The sequence below is a fragment of the Podarcis muralis genome, chromosome 1 (assembly GCF_964188315.1).
Source record: "Podarcis muralis chromosome 1, rPodMur119.hap1.1, whole genome shotgun sequence".
Lineage (NCBI taxonomy): Eukaryota > Metazoa > Chordata > Lepidosauria > Squamata > Lacertidae > Podarcis > Podarcis muralis.
Window position 1 is genome coordinate 66,734,187 of NC_135655.1, and position 22,208 is coordinate 66,756,394.

General features: G+C 41.5%; 1 protein-coding gene across 13 annotated transcripts in view; it reads right to left on the reverse strand.

The window, feature by feature from the left end:
- TEAD1 (TEA domain transcription factor 1) overlaps window positions 1–22,208 on the reverse strand; it is a 180,730-nt gene that overhangs the window by 23,052 nt on the left and 135,470 nt on the right. For 6 of the 13 annotated variants that reach the window (XM_028730977.2, XM_028730970.2, XM_077930310.1 and 3 more), the window contains 7 exons: window positions 21,231–21,293; window positions 21,079–21,141; window positions 9,645–9,656; window positions 6,960–7,094; window positions 6,694–6,740; window positions 4,219–4,280; window positions 3,032–3,156 (listed from right to left, as the gene is read on the reverse strand). In XM_028730977.2, coding sequence (XP_028586810.1) covers window positions 3,032–3,156; window positions 4,219–4,280; window positions 6,694–6,740; window positions 6,960–7,094; window positions 9,645–9,656; window positions 21,079–21,141; window positions 21,231–21,293 — 507 coding nt within the window. The remainder of the gene's footprint in view (window positions 1–3,031; window positions 3,157–4,218; window positions 4,281–6,693; window positions 6,741–6,959; window positions 7,095–9,644; window positions 9,657–21,078; window positions 21,142–21,230; window positions 21,294–22,208) is intronic. The other 7 variants (XM_028730992.2, XM_077930342.1, XM_028730986.2 and 4 more) reach the window with 6 other exon arrangements.

The following is a 22,208-nucleotide window of genomic DNA, read 5'->3' on the forward strand; positions in this document are numbered from 1 at the left end:
TCAACAAGCAGGGTGGAAAACTTCAAACAGTGCGAGTGTTTCATTATATATACGTTGAAGGATCCTGATGTGCTTCAGTTTGAGCCCTCTTGTGCAGGGAAAGTCAATAAAAACAACAACAAGAACTACCCTGTCCACCACAACATATGCTAAGAAACCTTATGACAAAATGTAAGGTACAGTACGTTTGCTTTTCCAATTGTATTTCAACTGCATTTTATTGCTAGTCCAAATGCATTTCAGAGATTCTGTGTGCCTCTGAAAGGGCAAATGCAGCCACAGAGAGCAATTGGGATGGAGGCTGTGGTGCAGAGGGAGTTTTAACCCTTTCTTTCCATACTGTTAATCCAATTCCAGACAAACATACAAGCCCACTGGAATTGGGAGACTGAGAAAAAGCTGCAGGGAAGAGAGTTAAAAGCACCACTCTGATAAGGCCATGGCCCCAGTCCAGATGATTCCCTGCCTCCATTTTCCAAAAAGAAGAGTCTGGTGATCAGATTGCGGTTTTCCTGCCACCTTCTATCATTTGGTTTTAGGAGACAGTTGAAGGCCCAAACTAGCAGGACCATGTGCTGTATATTGTGACCTGTCCTTCTTGTAAGCCACAACAATGCCAGGGACTGGACGCCATGTCAGCACCGCTGCCCTCACTGATCATTACGGCTCTTAGGACTGCACATAACATTTTCCTCTTTAGAAAATGAAAATATGGAAACAAGGTCTTCTAACGACCTGCTGAAGCAGAACCAGCAGAGGGAGCTAAAACTGCAAACTTTATTCATGGTGCAATCTTGTACATGCTTACTCAGAAGTAGGTCGCACTGAGTTCCAAGGGACTTGTTCCCACATCAGTGTCCACATCAGATTGCTGCCTTTATTCCAAAGTAGTAGCTACTTTATCAAACGCATCTTAGCAACAATGGAAAATCCACACCAACCTTATGCTCCCTAATCTTAAAGCAGGTTAACATTAGCAAAAGGCAACCCCGCTTTTCTCTCTCTACATTTTTGGCTAATATGCCAGGCACATAATCCTGGAGAAAGTAATGGCTATAATCCTGTTGCTTTGATGAGGACCCATTAAGTTCACCGTCCCTGTTCCTTGTTCGTAACATTATCAGTATCCTCTACAGTGACTGGCAGAGCCGCTACAGGACATGAGGAATACCCAGCCCTATGTGGGAGATACTAGGAATTGAACCTGATAGCTTCAGCATACAAGGCAGATGCTCTGCCACTGAGCTGTGGTTGCGACCAGCAGTTCCCCCATATGGAACAACGATGTGAATGATCCATGCCTGCTCGTGTGAGGGGTAGGCAGCTTCTCCACCTTCATGGATTATGTAAGCACACCGTTAGATTTGGCTGAATGACATCATCTCTGGAAATATACTTAGAATGGTAGAGTTGGAAGGGACCCCTAGGGTCATTTAGTCCAAACCCCACCCCCTGCAATACAGGAATCTCAACATGCAGCCCCCCACCCAATTTGAAACCATAACAGACCCTGTTTAGCTTTGCAAACATGCCAACAGTTTTATCGCTGCACCCCTAGGAGGAGGGTACCACTTGTTAAGTGTGTGGCTTGGTCATGGATGACCTACACCTCTAAACCAGGTGTGGTGAACCTTTGGCTTTCCAAATGCTACTGAAGTAAAGCTCCCTTCATCCCCATCCCTGGCAATGCTTGCTGGAGCTGATGGGAGTTGTAGTTCAGCAAGTGGAGAACCAGATGTTCGACATAGCTGCTCTAAACCCTCCAGCTGGCATGCAATCTCTTATAAATCTCTTTTCAATGACATGAAAAAGGAAACAAACACTGCTTGCTGTGGAAAAGGGGAATCTTTCTATCCTTGGCCTTGTATTTCAGCTGGTGAACAATGGAGAAACTTCTACTCTGCTTCACAAACCATTCTCACCCTATGTTTTCTTATGTGACTTTTTGGCCATATCACCGCAACTGCGGATGGCAAGAACTCAGTAAATTCCACGTTAAAGAGAATGCTGAGACCCAATTAGGATGTGATGATCAGGTAAAACCAAGTCACCCTCCTATTTCAGCCAATCAAATACATCTATACAGCTGGAGAGGCTTGAGCTTTCAGGTGTGAAATGCAAGACCTGAATCAAAAGCCTTTTCAGCACGTAGACAATCAGTGTAAACATCTGTCTCCAAAAGGCTCTGTTTCAATAGTTGTATGTTGTCTTCTAAGGGGAAAGTCATGCCTACATTGAAAGCTAAACTTCATTCAACATGTTGAACAGCAGTATTGAAAAAGCAACCATATTGTGCATCTTAATTTCTGTACTGTTGTGCTATTTTCTGCTCACAGCCTTATTGCTATGAAGAGTACTCTGATGTTAGGTTGCCACAGTATGTCTCTGGTCATTATTGTAGGAAAACACTTTATTGATAATGCCTACTTGCAAGGATACATACATTCAATTGTTCCCAGAAAAGAGTTATAGAAAGCATAAGATGAGGCTCCACTCTACAGACTATTGTATTTTGCAAGGTATTTGAAGCAAAGAAAGGTTTCGTTTTCCAGGTTTTTCATAAGGGCATTCACTTTTCATAAAGAAATAAAATCTGCATAAAGCAGCAGGTTTAACATGCCCCCCCCCCCGCAAAATGAAACCAAGATGACAATTGACACTGAAAATATTATCACGCTCAGCCTTCTAAGTTCACCAAATCTCTGTGCTATTATAGATAGATGGATAATGATGATAGATAGATATAGATAGCTGAAGTCTTCTCAATGCCTTAAAGCTGATTACAAGAACAAACACCATAAATTCATATGCTCTATTCCTTGAAAGCAGCTAGAGTATATTCTAGGACTTGTGAGGGGCACCATGAACCATCCCTGTTGATCACACAAACAGAACATGTGATTTAGAAGTTTCCATGGTACAGGCAGATGTTTGCATTGCATTAGTGAAAAGATGTGATACAAAACTGCAAGAGTAAAGAGGCACAATGACTGCTATAAAGGATATTCGCGTAATTCAGGGTAATACTTACAGAATCTGGATCTCTTTGTTGTTCAAGAAAAGCTGAAAATTCCACCAATCTGAGTTTAGTTGTTCCAATAGACCGACCTTGCCAAGCTGGAACTGACGGGGCTGGAGCCGATGCAGGTTCAAACCCTGAAGCATAAATGATCAGCAACGTCTTTGCTAGTTTTAGATTACGATTGCATTGTATTCTTTATTATTGTGGATGAAGAAAACTTGATGCCAGCCTATTTTAATATAACTGTTAAAATTCAACTACTTTTAAGCTCATTCTCAATTGCTTGGAAATATGGTTATTTTACATTCATAACATTTGTGTTTTACTTGTTGTTAAAATTATATTGCTGTTTCCTCCCTCAAGTATTACATTCTTCTTTGTAAACGAAAGAAAAGCCTATCCAATATATTGTATTTGATGTATCAGGACTGTGCAATTCCTTCTATAATACCGTATTTACTTGAATCTAATGCTCACCTTTTTTGGCCAAATTACATTGCAAAAATTAAGGTGGGCATTAGATTCGATGGCACATTTACATTCGCCAGCAAATACTTTTTTTTGTTTCGTTTCAAGGATCTGAAAATTGAGGTGTGCGTTAAGTTTGATGGTGCATTAGACTCAAGTAAATACGGTAATTAGACAACACTTTACAAGAAAACATTAAAATAATCACAGAAACCTCAGTAAAATAAGTATAAATGAAGTAGTCCAAGACTGATGCAACTCTGAAAGATATGCCATTCATTACTGGGAATGTTTGTATACATAAGAGCCAAGGAGACCAATCTTAATGAAGTCAATTATCATTTTAAGATAAAGTCAATTGAATGATTTTATATTCCTTTAGTTTATTGCATATGAGGCCAAAGGGTATGGTTTTAGATTTAGAAAGGACAAAGAAATGTGCCATTTCTTCACAGATGTTCCTACAGTGAGGAATTCTGGAATAGGTAATGCCACTATGGCTCTAAAAGTAGATGTGGATTAGATGATTCAAATGCATATTCCATCATCTCTGCATAGATAAATATTGCATACACAAACTCACAAATACATTCATCCGAGGTAGATGACCAATGAGACTACCGAACTCCCTTGTGTAGATGTAATTAAAGGCTGCAACCTCTGCCAGGCACTAAATATGGAGTGGGTCCAAAAAAATCTAAACAAACGGATAAATCTGTAATTGTTACCTGAAATGGGAGTTGCGACAGTTGGCTGTATAGGGTAGGCTTGCTGGACAAATGGCTTTATGCTGAAATAAACCATTGGACAATGAAGTCAGATATTAACTGAAGTATTTAATAACAGTAACAAGAAAGCACATTTTGTTTCTAGTAAAGACAACAGTGAAAACCTCCTTTTAGAGCAGTATTTCTTAGTCTGAATTAAGGGTCTAAAGCAGGCTTCCTCAACCTCGGCACTCCAGATGTTTTTGGCCTACAACTCCCTTGATCCCTAGCTAGCAGGACCAGTGGTCAGGGATGATGGGAATTGTAGTCTCAAAACATCTGGAGGGCTGAGGTTGAGGAAGCCTCGTCTAAAGCCAGTCCATCCTGGGACAAGTGTAGCATAGCGATTAAAGAGCTGCAGTCCTGAGGAACCAACACAGATTTAAAATGGAGGAATCCTCTCTCCTTGCTCAGCAACTTCAGATTGGCACCTCAATGTGTATGGGCCAGTGGCCCACCTTAGGGCCACCAAATCCATTCCCCACCCCACCCCACCCTTTTTTGCTCCATAGCTGCTTGCCGCTAATATTTTGGTTCATTGGTCAAATCAAGAAATACACAAAGCTGGGCTGGAGAAGTGTGGAAGCCCTTCTTAGCGACTGGCCTTCAGGATGTTTGGGACATGACTCTCTGCCATCACCTCCACAAAGAGTGTGATTGGAAGTGGACCTCAGGACTGTGCACATCTATTTGTTTGTTTAAAGTTTATTAGCCGCTGTTCAGCCAAAGCGCTTGAAGTGGCCAAGAAGAGGCATGTAAATGTACAATGGGAGTACCATATTGGTCTGAATATAAGCCACACTTTTCCTCCAAATTCTGACAGCGAAAAGTTAAAGTGCAGTTCATATTTGTGACTTTGCCTTTCCCCCAACAGCTCTGGGGAGGCTTGGGAGCAGCAGGTGGACTGCGCACCATTGCGCCACGCTGCCGAGCTGCTCTTGGGGAGGCCATTGGCAAAGTGGCACGGCTCCCCCCCCCCCCCCGGGAGTAACCTGGGAGTGCGGGGCAGCGGTGTGCAGCCCGCTCGCCACTCCCAAGCCTCCCTCGAGCTGCCAGAAAGAAGGGGGGAAGGCTGGTGGCAGAGCAGTGCGGCTCCCCCCCCCCCCGGAAGCAGCCCGGGATTGTCTTTTTTCCTCTCCCCTCCTTCAATTTTAAAAGTGAGGCTTATTTGCGGGTGAGTCTTATATTCGGGCCAATACGGTAATTCGTTGTTCTACTGAGGAAAGCATTCAGTCAGGGGAAGCATTTCGGCTTGCCAGATGAAACAATCCCCCCACTCCTCACCCCACTGTTTCTTACACAGGGGGGTTTCTTACACACACACACACACACACACACACACACACACACACACACCTTTTTTCCCCTGGGGGACTGAGGAAAGAAAGCCCTGTTGTGCAAGTGGAAGTGCTTATACAGGGCTTATGCTGATGGGACTCCTTAGTCGATTCCCGTCCACAATAGGCACAAATTAGTGCCTGAGCTGAGGGACAGGTCAGCCTTTGCCAACCTGGTGCCCCTCAGATGTTTAGGACTACAGCTCCAGTCAGTGCAGATGTATAGCACAGTTGTGCTGGCCGGGGCTGATGGGATCTGTAGACCAAAACATTTGGGAGGCCCATAGGATACCAAATACTGCCCCAGACTGTGTAAACACCACACATTAAAAGAACCACCAAAGGAACCTGGGAACTGTACATTACCCCTCACAGAATTACAGCTCCCAGTTTTGGAGGAGGCAGCAGGTGGGGGAGGTTGCTTTGAATGCAGTTTGTACAAAGCCTTGGTTATTTGAAGCAAGGAACTTCCTTGACCCTGGGGGTAATAAACTTGATCCAAGATCCAACTATCAATGAACCATGGGGTTTTCCAGGACCAAACCAGACGTAATATTAAATGGATGCAAGCATTTACCATACCTGACTTTTGTTCTTTAGTTAGCAGCCAGGGTGGGGAGAGGGGGCAGAAAAGTATCTGGACCATGATCTGTGAGGGATTAACCTAGCCCCACTCCCCAGGGTTGTGGTCCAAATAGAAACACACCCCTTCCTGAAATTCTAAAATCTGCTCCAATCTCACTGGATGTAGTGGTGAGGCTGGAACTAATTTCTGTACAGCTTGAGTATCCCACCATTGACCCTAATTGAAACAGCCTTTGTTTTAATCCTCATTAACAGGCACTGTGGTGACTGGGTAAATGTGCTGGAAAACTAGTATTAAGTATAGAAAGCATTCTGGTCACACAAATGCTTCATCTATTTCCCATGCCACCACTGCCACACTCATTACGTTCTTTAGTTATAGCCTCTGGGATTGAATTCCTCTGGCTAGGTACACATCATTTTTGGATATACACATACCTACCAATGTGTATTGCAACATATACATACAAACAAGTGAAAACAGTGGCGCTCAGTCTTGTTTTCCATCACTTACTCTTGTGAAGATCCAGGCTGTCCTGTTTGTATCATCCCTGGCCAAAACTGCATGGGAGTAAAAATAATAATTTTTTTTTTTTTTGACGCACACAACTTTTTTCAATTGCTCTCTTTCAGGGCACATTTCCTATATATATTTTCCACTAAAGAATTTTATAAGGGAAGGGGGAAGTACATTTTATAGAGAAATTAATTGATCCATCCTTCATTTCCTACCAATCATTGTTCTGAAATGTACTTTTTTATTGCAGCCAATTAACTTACTCCAGGTGCTCCAGGAAACGTCGGACGGGGAATTCCTGGCAGGCCCAACTTATTGTGAATCGCTGTTGCAGATACTATTTGAGCTGATGACATAGCGGCCATGTGCTGGAGTGCTTTGTCCTTTGCAGTCTGATCCTTCAACATGACAATTACAGGCATTCATTAATAGAATGGACACAACAAATCACACCAAGCAAGCACAGCTAGGAAGCACATATGCTAAAATTAATTAATTTTTTTTAAGGCACAGGAAATGTGAAAAATAAAAGCATACCATGCAGGGGGGGAAATGTAGCACAAGGGGTAAAATACATTTGGATTTCCTCAGGGTAAAGTTCTCTGCTCCATATTATCATGACTCGGTTTAAGTATGAATACAATTCCCTACTGTAAATCGGTAGGAAGTCAGCTAGAATTTAACCCAGGACTGAACTTTATTTCCCCCCCCCCTCCCCACAAGCCAGAACAGAGTCTGAACCATCATTTGAAAGTCTTTGTTGAGCCCAAACAGGAACACAACAGCAGCAACAAAATCAGATGACTAGTTCATAATAGAGATTTGCCTAAATACGCAACAGCCCTGATAGGGGTAATGATCTGAAGGCAGCTGAGGCTACTGTCTTGCTAAAGCTAAGGAGGTTTGGCTCTGGTCGCTGCCTGCGACTACCTGGGAATTGCATGTAAGCAGCCTTGGGCCCCATGACAGAAGAAAGGTGAGTTATTAATGTAGGAAACGAATGATGTCACTGATTGCAACCAGATGGGAACCTGAGACCCTGAAACTAACATCTATAAGGATTTTTAGGTATTTCTGGAATCCACCTGGCTTCTCTTTAACAGCCCTCTCTTCAAGAGCTCGGGATAAGGAAGCCTGTTGCTTTAAAGGCCACACTTCACTCTCAGAGGCTGGAAGAAGAATAGGAAGGCAGGGCAAGGCAAGGCATGCACTGCACAATATTTCACACATGCTGTAGTGCTAAGCTACTGCTGGTGCCTATTAAAGTGGTGGAAAACTGAACCAGAGGATTTAATCCAGCCAAAGTTAAATACTTTTAAAGCCTATTGCTTTCAGCAGCAGAGATTTAAACCTGTACTTAAGGCTTCTGTTGAAACCAAGCTTTCCTTAGGTCTGACTGTACCCTTAAAGGATCCACACCCACACCCGGTGAAGTAGGAACCCCGGAAATACTTGGGAAATACTTGTTTCCATATATGTTACTACATATACTATTTATGATACTAAATGCTAAATAGGTTTATTTTATAACAACCCTTAATCTATAAATGATACTGTTCAAAAATCAGTAGTGGACTTGCTCTAATGCAGAGTTTCTCCAACTTTCTTGATTACAACCCCCATCATCCCTAGCTAGCAGGACCAGTGGTCAGGGATGATGGGAACTGTAGTGCAAAAAGAGCTTGAGATGCAAGTTTGGGAAACCTTGGTCTAAAGGTAACCCTGGTTATCCCCAATCCCAATTATCAGCCATGCCAGGGTCAAGCTAGAACCATGGGCAGGTGCACCATGGTTTAGATGTGTGATCTGCAGAGCAGGATCCCTGAAGTAGGTGGCTGGAGCTGGGAGGTACTGGAGTCTAAAGTACAGCAGGCACTGCTCTCTTGAGCAAGCAAGGGCAGCTTGCTAAGCTCCTGGCACTTATGCCGAGTAAAAAACTGAAGAGGGCTCTGAGGCTTGAAAGTATACAGTCCATAGAAGCTCAGGTCCCAGCCTGAAACAATCAAGTTCAGATCCCAGCCCTGAAGTAAATGACCTTTGGGAGTAGACCAGGCAGCAGTTTTATATTTCTTTCTCATCCTATCCCAAAGGCTCATGCTAAGGAAGCTAGACACAACCCAAACACAATGAAGCCCTTGTAGGAAGGTACTCAAATCCTACACAGGCCTTCCATAGTACGTCTAGTCTTAGATTTGAATACTTGGCTGCACAACTGCACAGGGCCTACATGTCACTTGTGGCTGCTTGTGAATAACAGAACCAAGCGAGTGAAGTCAACTGCGCAAGGAAGATGCATTTCCCTGGCCTCACTCATATAACTTACAACATTCACACACTGAGCTCTCTCACCTCCACCATCACCATATGGGACCACAGTGCAGGGGGGTGGCTCCTGTGGGCGGCTCTCTGTGAAGCGGCCCGTAAGCCCTGGATTTGGGGTCCCATTGGGTAAGAAGATACTGGCCAGGCATGGGAAACTGTACCATGGACCTCCAGGTCTTTCTAGGGAACTATTCCCTTGTTACGAATAAATCTGGCTTCAGCAGAATTCTGTAGCAGCCTTATTTACACATTCCACGCCACAAGTTCCTCTTGCTTTGAAGGAGAAAATGTTTTGGGCGAAAGCTAAACTTTGGGTATAAGACTGAACGATAAAGGAACACAAGCGCTAAGAGGCAGATTCATTGTTACAAGCAAAATCGCAAGCATGCTAGCCAGGAAAGCATGCCATCCAATATGGTATACGAATCCGCACACATAATTCCCCCCAAAGCCCGTAATGAGAAGTTGAGCAGCTTCTTCATTTCAACAGCTCCTTTAGAAACAGCAGAGGCTAACAGTACAGTTAAAGCTAGCTAAAAGAAAAAAAAGAAAGAAAAGGGGGGGGGGAGCCTGCCAAGCACAGCTGAAGTATGTAATACTTGCTTTACTGGAAAAAAAATACTTACCATGCTTGTTACCTGGATGCAACAACAAAAAGTTTGTTAAAATGCTTCTGCACAAGTGTAGTTTCTTAGCAAAATATGCTCTAGCACAATTAAAATTGGAAGGTGTTCCTAGTCATTTCGTACACAGAGATTAACAGTTATTATTAATTTTCACCAAGGAACTGATTCATCAAAAGAAGAAAAGGACTAATTGTATTAATGCCTACCACGCTGATAAAATTAAACGACCAGCTTGGCAGCTGCTAGGTCCCCATTTAAAAAGCTGTGGAAACTGCCGTAATAAAACTATTACAGGTTGCCTATTTTATGCTGGTTTGCTGGGGGTACGGGCGGCAGGGGGAGCAGCTGCTCTCAGAGGTATCTCCCCCCCGCCCCCCCAAAAAAATCCTGAGCAGAATTCAAGCGGAAACCTGATCAGGTGTTAATGCTTCGAGAAGCGACATTAACACCTGTGGACCCATCTGTAGCCTGCTCTTCCAGAGTCACAGGGGAACTGGCTGAGAGCAATATGGCTGCTGAAGAAACCCGGCTTTAGCAGCAGCGGGGATGCCGTAGAGTGAGAAATCAACTTATTCAAACAATTATGCCAACTGCTTGACCTATTTTTCGACTCCTGAGGTTTTTGGGTCTTGCATTATTATTCTAAATAGTTAGCAAGGAACTCTTCAGAGTGAAAAACGAAACGAAACTGCCTCTTTCGAGCAGGTTTATAATGATAAAAGAGGGGCTCTGTTTTGTTTTCTTCTATCACAGGCAACACTCGGTGCCTGTACATCTGTTAGTGTCATGGCTGGGCCAGCGGCACTCATGCCAGGAATGAAGCTTGGAGCTTCCACTCTGTAACCAGGCAGGGCAAGAGAGGGCCAAGCTCCTGACCAGACCAGAAGCTTCAGGCTGCCTGCCAATTGGAGGAGCAATGTCACATGTCCATATTCCTTTTTCGTTCCCAAAGAGAGCTTTTGCTGCACAAGCATGTACAGACCCCGAGGGGCTATATAATTCATTTGTGGATCAATGAAACTGAGGTCAAGTGAAGGATTATATTATTCGAGAAATTTATAACAGCTGTTTTATCATTTCTTTTAATTACATGCCATTGTATTTGCAATCCATTTGGTCAAAAATTAGCAAATAGATATGTGCATATACATTTTATATGTATCTGTGTATGTTGGGTGTGAGTAGGGAAGAACAGCTAACATAACTGCAGAACGTACATAAAAAAGTGTGTCCTTTTGGAAAGAAATTTTCTATTCAGTAGAATGAAAAATGGGGATGGGAGAATTTCTTACTTGTTTGGAGTCTTAAATCATTTCTTGTCTGAGGGAACCCCAGGCAAGGTGTGGTTTGTTTGTTCCAGAATAACTAATGACCCACTATTATCTGGATTAAATGGCTACTTTGTAAAATAAAATATGATGTATAAAAAAAGGCATATTCCAGCATATTATAGGGCATGGATACGACTAGGTAGCATTCAGGGTCTCTTCAAATCCTCTGATTTTATTATCAACCCTACATAATGAAAAGGAAGCTTTACCTTCCTCACTCATATGCAGCTATTTCTGAGGTAACTCATAACAACTGATTAATCACACATTAAAATGCTACATGACAGTCTGAGCAGCTAGTGAAGAAGACTACATCCAATTAAAACTGGATGGGGAATTTAGGCAGGCAGATTAGTAGTAATTACTGAAACTGGAATTTGGCCAAGATACATGACTTAACACCCGTATTCTCCACCTCTGAGTGCACTGGGATCTTTAATGAACACAAGCGATCAAGACCTTGACTTCCTAAGAAAACGGGTGTGTGTTTCCACTGTCAGTTATGCTGCAGTAAATACAAAATGGCTTAATTGTAGTCATGCAGAATTATGCAGTCACTAGGCAAATGTGGAGCAGAATTTGTTTAGATTAGTTTGCCTTCAAGTGCCATGATTGGCTTCTGGTGCTAGTAATGCTAACATCATTTTCCTGTCGTTTACAGTAAAGTGTTCCTTGGCTGACTCTCATCTAGTATTGATCTTTGAAACCTTGGAACAGGCAAGCATTCCCCCAAGGTGACCCTGAAACAGTCCTTGAATGTCTCTTGCAATACGTTATTTTCCAAAAAAGGGGGCGGGGCTTAATTTGCTTCCATATTTTGTCATTTTTGATCCATAAATTTCTGATCTGAACAGCAATAGCTAAATTCTTGACTAAACTGAGAGGTAGTTTTCATATTTAGACATACAGGGACCATTGCAATACTGTTCCCCAAGAAAAATGATCGCCGCCCAAGTAATTATCTACATAGCCTTGTTCCCTAAAAAAAGTCACCCCTCCTAATTCTGGGAGAGAATTTGGAGGGTATCACATGTGAGGCATGGAGTCCAATAAAATATGTGGATAGAGAAAGTGGTTTGTGGGCGATGTTCTAACATAAATGGCCAGAAGGGATGGGATGGATGCCTAGGCTAGGAGAAGTTGGTTAAAAAGAAAGAAAGCGGGTACAGTCATACCTTGGTTCTTGAACGCAACACGTTTCAGGAGTCTGTTTGACTCCCGGAACCGTTCAAAAACCAAGGCTACAGCCAATCGGAAGCCGCGGAAGACGTTCAGCTTTTGTAAATCGTTCGAAAACTGGAACACTCACTTCTGGGTTTCAGTCGTTTGGGAGCCGATTTGTTAGGAGCCAAGGCATTTGAGATCCAAGGTACGACTGTGAACCCAATGGCATTGCCTTTCTGTCCAAACTGTTGCCCCTGGTTTGGCTCCACCTGTAAACGTGTGGAGGAGAGAGAGGATCCCAAGAGCTCACTTCACTTCACTCCACTCCACTCCCTGTGCTCTCCAGATTTGTGATGTGTGGTTTCTATGTGCACAAAGTGGTACACACAGAAATTTTTCTGGAAGCCTAATCATGCAGGGTTCCTGATGATTGGAAAGGGTCTACAAACAGAGAAACCCCATTGCTACCATTTGCCCGATGCATAAAGGTCAGGCGGTGGGGGTCTTCTGCCACTATCCTGTTCTCTTTCCCACGTGTTTCCTCTACGTGTGAAGCCAAACGTAAGAAAGAGTATGTGAAGAAAGATTTATTTGAAAATGAATGCTTATGTGTGGCCAACTGCATGAAAAATAGAGTGGTAATGAGCATTGCAGATGGGAGTAGGCAGAACAGCAGGAACAATTGTATGCATGTGGACAGAAAGAAAGGAGGATGCTGGGCAAGTAGGTGCTATAAAGCAGGTTCTTGGAAGAGAGGGGTGATCTTTGGTTCAAGAGAGAGGGTTTCCTGCTCATTGAGATGTACCAATGCAGTGACTAAACCAGGCATAGGCAAACCCCGGCCCTCCAGACATTTGGGACTACAATTCCCATCATCCCTAACTAACAGGACCAGTGGTCAGCGATGATGGGAATTGTAGTCCCAAACATTTGGCAGGCCGGAGTTTGGCTATGCCTGGACTAAACAAAACAGCCCTCTCCCCACTGTATGTCTCCAGTATCTTATATTCAGAGTTCTATTGCCTCTGTAACAGAAAGTTTCATTTAGTGATTACGGTGGATAGCTACAGATAAGACTTGCACTCCACAAATTTATCTCATTCCCTTATAAAGCTATTGCCACATTGCATGGCAATGAATCCCATAAGCAATTTATGCACTTTGTGAGTAATTGCTCTGTCTGCCACAATAATTTTCATTGGGTGATCCCAAATTCTAAGGTTGTGAAGGAGCGTAAGTAAAATGCCTCTCGATCCATCTCTTCTCATCATTATGGAATTTCATAAAACTTCCTTATGGGTCCCCCTTTCATCTTTTTTTTATTCTGAATTACAAAATACAATGCACCCTGAGAAAGGGCTAAAGGGAAGGCAATCCACCTCACTGAGAATTTTGGTTGCTCTTCCGGGGTCAGACAAAGTAGCTGTACATGATAAAAGGGGAGGGGAGATGGGGGCATGTGTGTAAAACACAAAAAGAGCTTTGGAGCTGAGGAAAGCAGGAATCAAAGTGCTTGTGCAGAGCACAAGGTGCTGATGGTGATCCTATGCATTCGACAAAACTCTTGAGGCTGCATCTGTTATGAAGCTGAGTGTAATATGTTCATGATTAATAATTTTATTGTTTACTACTTTGTTTACTACTTGTTTTCAAGTTGCAAGCCATTAGAGAACATTAGCAGATATGGGAAATATTAAAATTAAATGGAAACCAACATTTACATTTGTTCCCTCCCAACTCTACAATGCTGTTATATCTTTTAATGAATCAGAGCCCTGTGTTCCCTTGAGTGCCAATTGGTTTTGAAGTAAATGCCCTAAAAGATTAATATGCTGGCCATGTTACATCCACCATAGTTTAGTTTGCTGTATACAAACTTCTGCAAGCCTCTGACTAGCACCCTTCCTCCCTTCTCATTTTCTGGTTCAGAAGGGTTTGGAAAATGCTGCTCCATTTTTGCTTAGCCATAGTTTGTTGTATCATCTAAACTGACAAATGTGCTTAATGTTAATTACAGCTTTAAAAAACTAAACTAAACTAAACTACAGACAAGCATGATGTCCAAATGTGGTCATTCCATTTTTTTAAACCTGTGATAAAACAGGTTGGAATGGATTTTTTAAAGGCAAGAAATCAGCAACTTATGTTCATCATCTGTTCTAAAACTAATGTACACTTCGAAATAATTCATTGAGCCTAAGCAACCTACTCAAAATGATTTCGTATCCCAGGGAAATGAAAGAGATATGCAATATAACTTTTCAAAATATATTCTTGGTATAATTAAAAGAAGGGATAATGTGCATTTTAAAAAATCAACAGCATAAATTATGTGGTATTACATATTTTCATTAAAACCCACATAGACATCTAACAAAACGTTACTTTAAAAAATGTTCAGGCAAAGAAGCTGCAATTTGCTCTTAAAATGAATTTTACAGTAAAGCATGAAATACTAGCATAAAACAGTTTTCTAATAAGTAATTTTACAAATCTTAGTTCTGCATTTAGACTGTATTGATTAGAATAACCTCTGAAATTATTTGCTGGAGCTAAAAAAAACAAACCATGGAAGTATACAATTGTACTGGGCAAAAGACAGTTGAATAATTGTAGCCATGATCTCCAATTTGCTTATTATTAGAGAAGACAGTAGTAAACACAAAAGCCGGCTATTTCAGCCAGGCAATAGCTAATGCTAAAAGAGAACCCACATTCAAAGCTATTCCAACTTGCTGCCTAATGAGGAGCAATTAATCCATCTTATTGTATCTCAAAATGCAGAAGACTTCATTCACATCAAAGGGAATTTTCCAAGGCTTTTATCATTGTTCATTTATTAAAAACAAGAAAAAGAAAAAGGCTCTATAGAGTTATCTTTAGCATCCTAACTGTCAACAGTATTTTCTTTTTACATGCAGGCAGCACGGAATGTACACTAATGGATTTTAAAGCACCACATACATGCAAACTGTAGGCATTTTTTTAAAAAAAAATTGGCTTCCTTTAATGAATTTTAAGCTTACATGCTAATGAATACTGGAAATCAAAGCCAAATATCTTGTTATCTCTAGGACAAAATACTCTTTTAATATCCATACACCTTCTCAGATCTTTTGGGGAGAGATATCCACATCTATTTTCCCACCAAGTATGAAACTGTTCTGATGTTTACAGAAGTAACACACTATGGCACACCAATGCAAAAGGAGGAGTTGTGACATTTCCTAGTTTTAGTGGTATTCTCTTCCTGAACTATCAAAATAACCATCACTAACACTGAGGAAGTTTCCATCACCTATGGAAGGAAACATTTTCAAACTTGGATTAGAATGTGTAGACTTCTCCAGACTATATATGGCGTATTCCAGAGGCGTTTCCCACAGCAAGATAGGGCAAGGACAACCATGTGTTCCTTAAGACTCAGGTTCATGCACCTAGAAACCATCCTCTCCAGTATGTGCCTAAAGGTACAGCTGCTGCCATGTTAAAATGCTTTTAGAAATTGCTTATTTGAATGCATATTTATTAAAAATGTATTCAAACTGGCTGTATTCTTCTTGATTATTAAGGCAAAATATGTAGTCAGGCCACACTCTGATTTTAACCCTGTTATCCCACAGTCTTTTGTGGGCAAATGGAGTTGTTCCATTTGTGGGCAGCTAAGTTTGTATTTAAGCCATTTATCATTTGACCTTTGGTTTTTATATTCTGGGACTTGACCCTAATACATGATGATGCTTGGGCAAAATATCATAGAATTTCTGCTTATGCAACAGGACTTGCCTCCCTCTGCTTCCCTCACACACGCCCTGGATCCTGGAACAAATTTAGGAGTTGTGCAGGGGAGGGAAAAAGGGGAAGTCCCATTGTGCAAGTAGAAATCCTTGTGATGATGAGAGGCACCACTTAGTACTACTTGGGATAACCCCCAATGGTTCTCATCATTTCTTCATTTGCCCTTCAATACTGGGTTGCAGCTCCCATAGAACCCAGCCACTGCCCATTGAAAAGCACTTGGAACAGCTTGCTGGTGGAAGAGATGAAATCTTCCCTGACCCCCTGCAAGACGAGCTTGTTTCCGTGCACATGTGGATTGGACCTGATGGCTATGTGACAAGTTATGGCCTATCAAGCATCGTATGTCTGGGCTTGTGTTAACTGAGATGGCAACTGTTGGATTGGCCACTTCTGTTTACATGATGTTTCTCCCATGGGTATCATAACCAGAGAGGATGGGCTTGCTGTTTCCCTCCTCGATTCTGCTTATCTCCACACCTAAGGTAAGGGCTAGTTTTCCATATCTGCTTCAGTGGCATTTCTAGATTTCCTAGATCCCCTGAAGCAAGGATGTTGAAGCTGCACATTGCCCTGCTCCTATAACATGGCACTTACAGGGAACAGTGTGCTGCAGGATCACATCACTAGCAACACTGAGATATTCAGCAGATCTGAAAAAGCCCACACAGATACAAATAAAGTCTGAACATGGGCCATTATTGTGAATACATTCTATTCAGATCTTCTGCGGGAAATAAAATGTCATAAATTGGAGAGAGACACTTGATCCCACTGCCCTCATGCATTATTCTGTCTGATTGCATGATGCCAAGTGAACAAGGCACTAGTTGAACAGTCGTCATCTGTCAGAAATGGGGACACTGCTGAAGTTCAGAATTATCAAATTCAGAATACAGATTTGCCCAGTTTTTAACATTTTGCTGTATGACTCAAATTGTATTTCCCTGAAGACATACTACAGCTCAGAATGCAAACTAAAGTTCTGCACATGTGCAGAATAAGCTTTTAGCAAAAGTCTATTTTCATCCCTAGTCATGGTGGCCTCTGCTTCATACAGAAGCTTGAAGAGGAAGTCAAAACTTGTATGAGACTTTGCATCTTCACAGAAAGCCAAAGTCTCTATCTTCTCTGGTTTTACAAAGTAATTGAATAGGTTTGATAATATCTTGGCTGATGTGTCCCAAAAGAACTGCAAGGGAGACTTTGCATCTACTCCTTAGAAGGACTGGTAGTGCAAGAGTAAATGTACTCAGTGCTCCACCTGGTGCTGCAGGCAGACTGAGAGTAGGCACTGCTACCTCAGTCTCCCACCTAGTCTGCATCAACTCAGGAAGAGGCTTGGTACAATTAGCTTGTGTGCCATTTCTAGTACTGTGCTGGAACTGTCATTCAATTTCTCAAAAGTTTTCTTTCCCTAAGAATGACGCTTCCACCCCCCCACCCTATTCTCAATGCATTTTTGAATTCCTGTATGTGCAGGGATCTGATCTTGAGTTATCATTCAGTAATAATAATAATAATAATAATAATAATAATAATAATAATAATAATTTATTATTTATACCCCGCCCACCTGGCTGGGTTTCCCCAGCCACTCTGGGCAGCTTCCAGCAAAACACTAAAATACAATAACCTATTAAACATTAAAAGCTTCCCTAAACAGGGCTGCCTTCAGGTGTCTTCTAAAAGTTTGGTAGTTATTTTTCTCTTTGACATCTGGTGGGAGGGCGTCCCACAGGGTGGGTGCCACTACCGAGAAGGCCTTCTGCCTGGTTCCCTGCAAGGTGGCAGAGGTCTCTTCTTTACAATAAAGAAGAAGAAGTAGTAGTTTGGATTTGATATCCCGCTTTATCTCTACCCTAAAAAGTTTCAAGGCGGCTTACAACCTCCTTTCCCTTCCTCCCCCACAACAAACACTCTGTGAAGTAAGTGGGGCTGAGAGACTTCAAAGAAGTGTGACTAGCCCAAGGTCACCCAGCAGCTGCATGTGGAGGAACCGGGAAGCGAACCCAGTTCCCCAGATTACGAGTCTACTGCTCTTAACCACTATACCACACTGGTGTAGTGTGTAGTCCCCAGTACTTTGCAGCCTCCCTAGCTGCCTGCACTTCCAGATCTCAAAAAGCCCTGTGGGAAGAGTTACCTCATGACATCTTCCCTGGACTTTAATTGAAGCCAGCAGAACCCAAGAAGGCTGCAGAGTGCAGAACAGTGGTGAGATTATTTGTAGAATGAAAGAAATGGCACTCACAAATGGTCCTTGGCAATTGTAAGGCAAGCAAGAGAAAAATTTCACACCCCACCTATAGAATTTCACTGAAAATTTATCTCCCCTTTGGTAAAAATGCAAGTTAATTTTTTGGCACATCATTAGTCACTACTTCTTTCCACTCAACCCACAGGAGCTAGAAATAAGCAGGCATATGACAACCTGGGCTGAGTAAGACCTACTCAGTCACCAGAACTGTCTGTGTGAATTTGGGAGATGGTCTCACACTTTCCCTCTCCTGTCCCTACCACATTCTTCTGTTGTCTTTGCATACACTGTGCTGACATAATATAAAAGAGAGCCTATGCTTGCAGGTCCCCTGCAATAGAATCTTATAAAGCAAGTTCTGCTCCACAAAGTCAAAGACATACTATATTCAATGAAATGCAGGACAGCCCAGTTCCATTGTTATAATTATGATAGCACTGAGGAGGATGACAGGGAGAGAAAGTACAAACCTCATACCAACTCCCAAAATCATCATGGATTCTGTTCTGGCGAACCATCTGACTCTTGTCTATTCTTTCTTAAGGACCATATACATAATTTCTACTTCACATAAAATAATATATTTTGCATGGGTGGAGTCACTGCCACTTCATAGATGGTTATTATTATTATTATTATTATTAATCCTTTTCCATAGAAACATCTCCTAGTTATTTTTTCACTGTAGCAACAAGGAAACTCGAGAGCAAGACTTGTGATAATCAGTGGTTAATTTTCATCAGTGCCTGGTCGCCCAAAGCATCTTTTACTGCCGCAACTTGTCTCTTTACGCTGAAGTACATGCTGACATTGTGGGAGTGGCAGAAATTATTACTCGACAGATGTATCAGCAGATTCTTTCAACAAATTCCACGGAACCAGTGCATTCAACAGAAAACATCACTAAACTAAATTCAGTGGAGAGAGAGAGAGAGAGAGAGAGAGAGCCCAACAGGAAAAAGGACTTGCAGGTATCATTGGTGTTTACTTTGCTGCCTTGCTCTGCAGAAAGCTTCATCATCATACAGGTGGTGCAGCAATAAAAAATAAGTTCAAATTTAAAAGCATTTTTAAATATTTTAGGTGTGGGTAAGAAACACACCTGGGAGGTTTTCCTGCATGGCAGAATTGCAACCTTTTAATCCTAAGAAAAGGCTCTTTGGTAGAAATCGAAGCAGGTAGCCCATGCTAACAAATGTCTGACTTCAGTTCCACAAAGGAATCTGCAGGTGCCCACTATTAATTTAGTACATGGTGTCAGTACACTGCTTAATTTTCTAAACAGGAGCTAAGATGCCTAATTTTAGCCATTAAGTTTGACAGTTTTAGTCTGAAAATGCTACAGCCTTCTGTATCGTTGCACCTTGGGTTAAGAAGCAGTACTTTCAGAGTTCCCTTAGTTCTTCACCAACCGCGACTGCTCAGCCAGCCCAGCTCACAAGCCAGCCACCAACAGCCATACAAGCTTGCCAGCATGCTGCCCACAGCATATTGAAAACCCAAAGCTCCTGACAAGTAGGACAGTTACAAAGCCAGGCCTGTTATTTACATATTGCAGTTCCAGGATTGCGGCAAGCAACATCCACAGTGTTTACCACTTAGGGCAGCATAATCACTTTCTGAAATGCTTTTTGCTTTCAAGTGACTTTAAACAAACAAAAACCAAAAAAAAAAAAAAAAAAGCTCAGCAAAAAGACAGACAAACATTAGTATGATCTCAGATGGTAGTCAAGAAGATGCTATAGTTTACTGAAAAATTAAAACAAAGCAAAAAAAAATCACCTCAAACCTAACAACTGAACATTCAGGGATTCTTTTATGCAAAAATCTGGCAACGGAAGCATTTTTTATCACTTCATCATTCCTCTCAGAAATCAGAAAATGGGGGGTGGGGTCATCACTCTTAAAGTTTAAGGGAAGCAATTAATATCTTTCCCTAGGTTATGCAATTTAGGAAACTACAAAGCTAAAACTATTCCAAAAGCCCAATCCTACAGATGTTTACTCAAAATTAAGTCCCACTGTGCTTAGTGGAGTTTACTCTCCAATATGTGAGTTTAGGATCGCAGTCAGATTTACACAAATGGGGCTTCCCCTTTCTTTTCCTCTCCTCTTTGAAACAGATGGGGAGACCTGAGACTGGATCTCACCCAAAGGGCGTAACTCAAAGTTAATCACTTCTAAGTCACACTGATTTCAAGCCGAGAGCAGATGCCTAACTCTCCCGCTGAAGCCAATGAAAGTGCTTCACTTTGAGGGGATCATAGCTGGAGTCAACATTTTACTTTGGGTAACAAGTGATTTAAAGGTGGATGTCGCAAATTAGACTCTCCGGAAATCACAGACAAATGTAAAATAGCCGGAGGTAGGATAGGAATCTAATGCTGATCAGAAAACGTGTTTTCTTTTATCTATCTATCTATCTATCTATCTATCTATCATCATCTATCTATTTATATTAAAATCCCTGCAAGTATTTTTAAAATCCCGATAACAAGGGGGTGGGAAATGTACCATCTCAGTTATCAAACTGCAGCTGCATGTGTGTGCACATACAAAACTCCTATTTAACTGCAATGCTTTTAGTGCAAACACTAAGTTAATGCTTTTTTTTGTTTGTTTAAAAAAGGAACCTTTAAAAAAGTAGTACACATGCACACAGCAAGTAACATTTTTGAAGGTTGTTAAAAAAAAAATAGAGAGAGAGGCCAGTGCAGAAATCAGTGAAGGGAAGAGATTAAACACAAAGAAATGTAAACAGCCACCACATGCAAGGAAACTAGGTTACAAGAATCACAGCACCAGGCATTCACCGATCACCAGGGAAAACAGGAAGTGAAAGGCATAGCAACCACAAGCCCAAAAGCAGAAAAGCGCATACCTTCAGCTTGGAATGAAAATCACGAGATTTCCTTCTGGCAAGAACCTGAATGTGACTAGACACCTGCAGGGTAGGGGAAGGGAGGGAAACAAAGGAAAAGCCTGTAACCATGGAGATGAAAAGCCCCCTACAACTGGGCAAGCCAAACGTACCTTAATGGCGGCTTGAATTTCTCGAACTTTCTTCCTTGCTAAGACCTGTATGTGACTAGACACCTACATTGTTCAGAGTTATAAAAGAAAAGGGGGAAAAAGAATAAAAAAGAAAACACAAAAGAAACACAAAAAATCAAACATCTGTTTTTCTTTTTTTAAAAAATAAAAAAATAAAAGTTTATTTGGGGAAGTTATTTGCATCTTCAGTAAGCTTTGCTGTTAAGAGAAGACATTCCCAGCCACACACCACGCTTTTAGCAGAGTTTACTGATCATCACTGCAGTGACATGGTTAAGAAGAAAACATTTTAGACTACTCAATTTATTTTTCTGACAGAGAAACTAGGACGTTGCCTACCGTTAAAGACTGCATGCTCTTTTCTTAAAACCTTTTCAGCTACAGTCTTTGTAGTAAAGGCATGCCTTATGGATAAATATTTGCAGATCTTTTTCAGAACAAATGTTTGCTTAATATCTGATAAGACTATATAAAATTTAAGGACAAGCAGAGTGCCAAGAAAGTTGTATTTTGATGTATTCAATAGCTCATAAGTTTCGTTGCAATTAAGGAACACCCAGTTTCAAATGGAACATGAATGAATATTGCATATACAAATACTGCAGTCATAATTGTGGAGCAAAACTATCTTTGCTGCAATAGAATCATGACAAACTTTGTAAGCAATTTATCTCATGGTCAGTTTCATGTCATAATTTTGCACTAAACCAACGGAGGAGGAGGGGAATGTTATGTCAAAAACAGAACACTGGACTCAGCTAGACTGGTAAAGGAAAAGCAATTTATATGAGCTGTATGTGCAATATAACATTGCACCACCAGATGGTGAGGTGGAGTCCCGTTTTTCTCTACCTGTTTTCCCTGTTTAAATTTACAATGCTTTAAACTAAATGAATGAACCAAATATAGGATGTACAGAGTACACATGTTCCATGGGGCCTCTTTTAAAAGACTCAC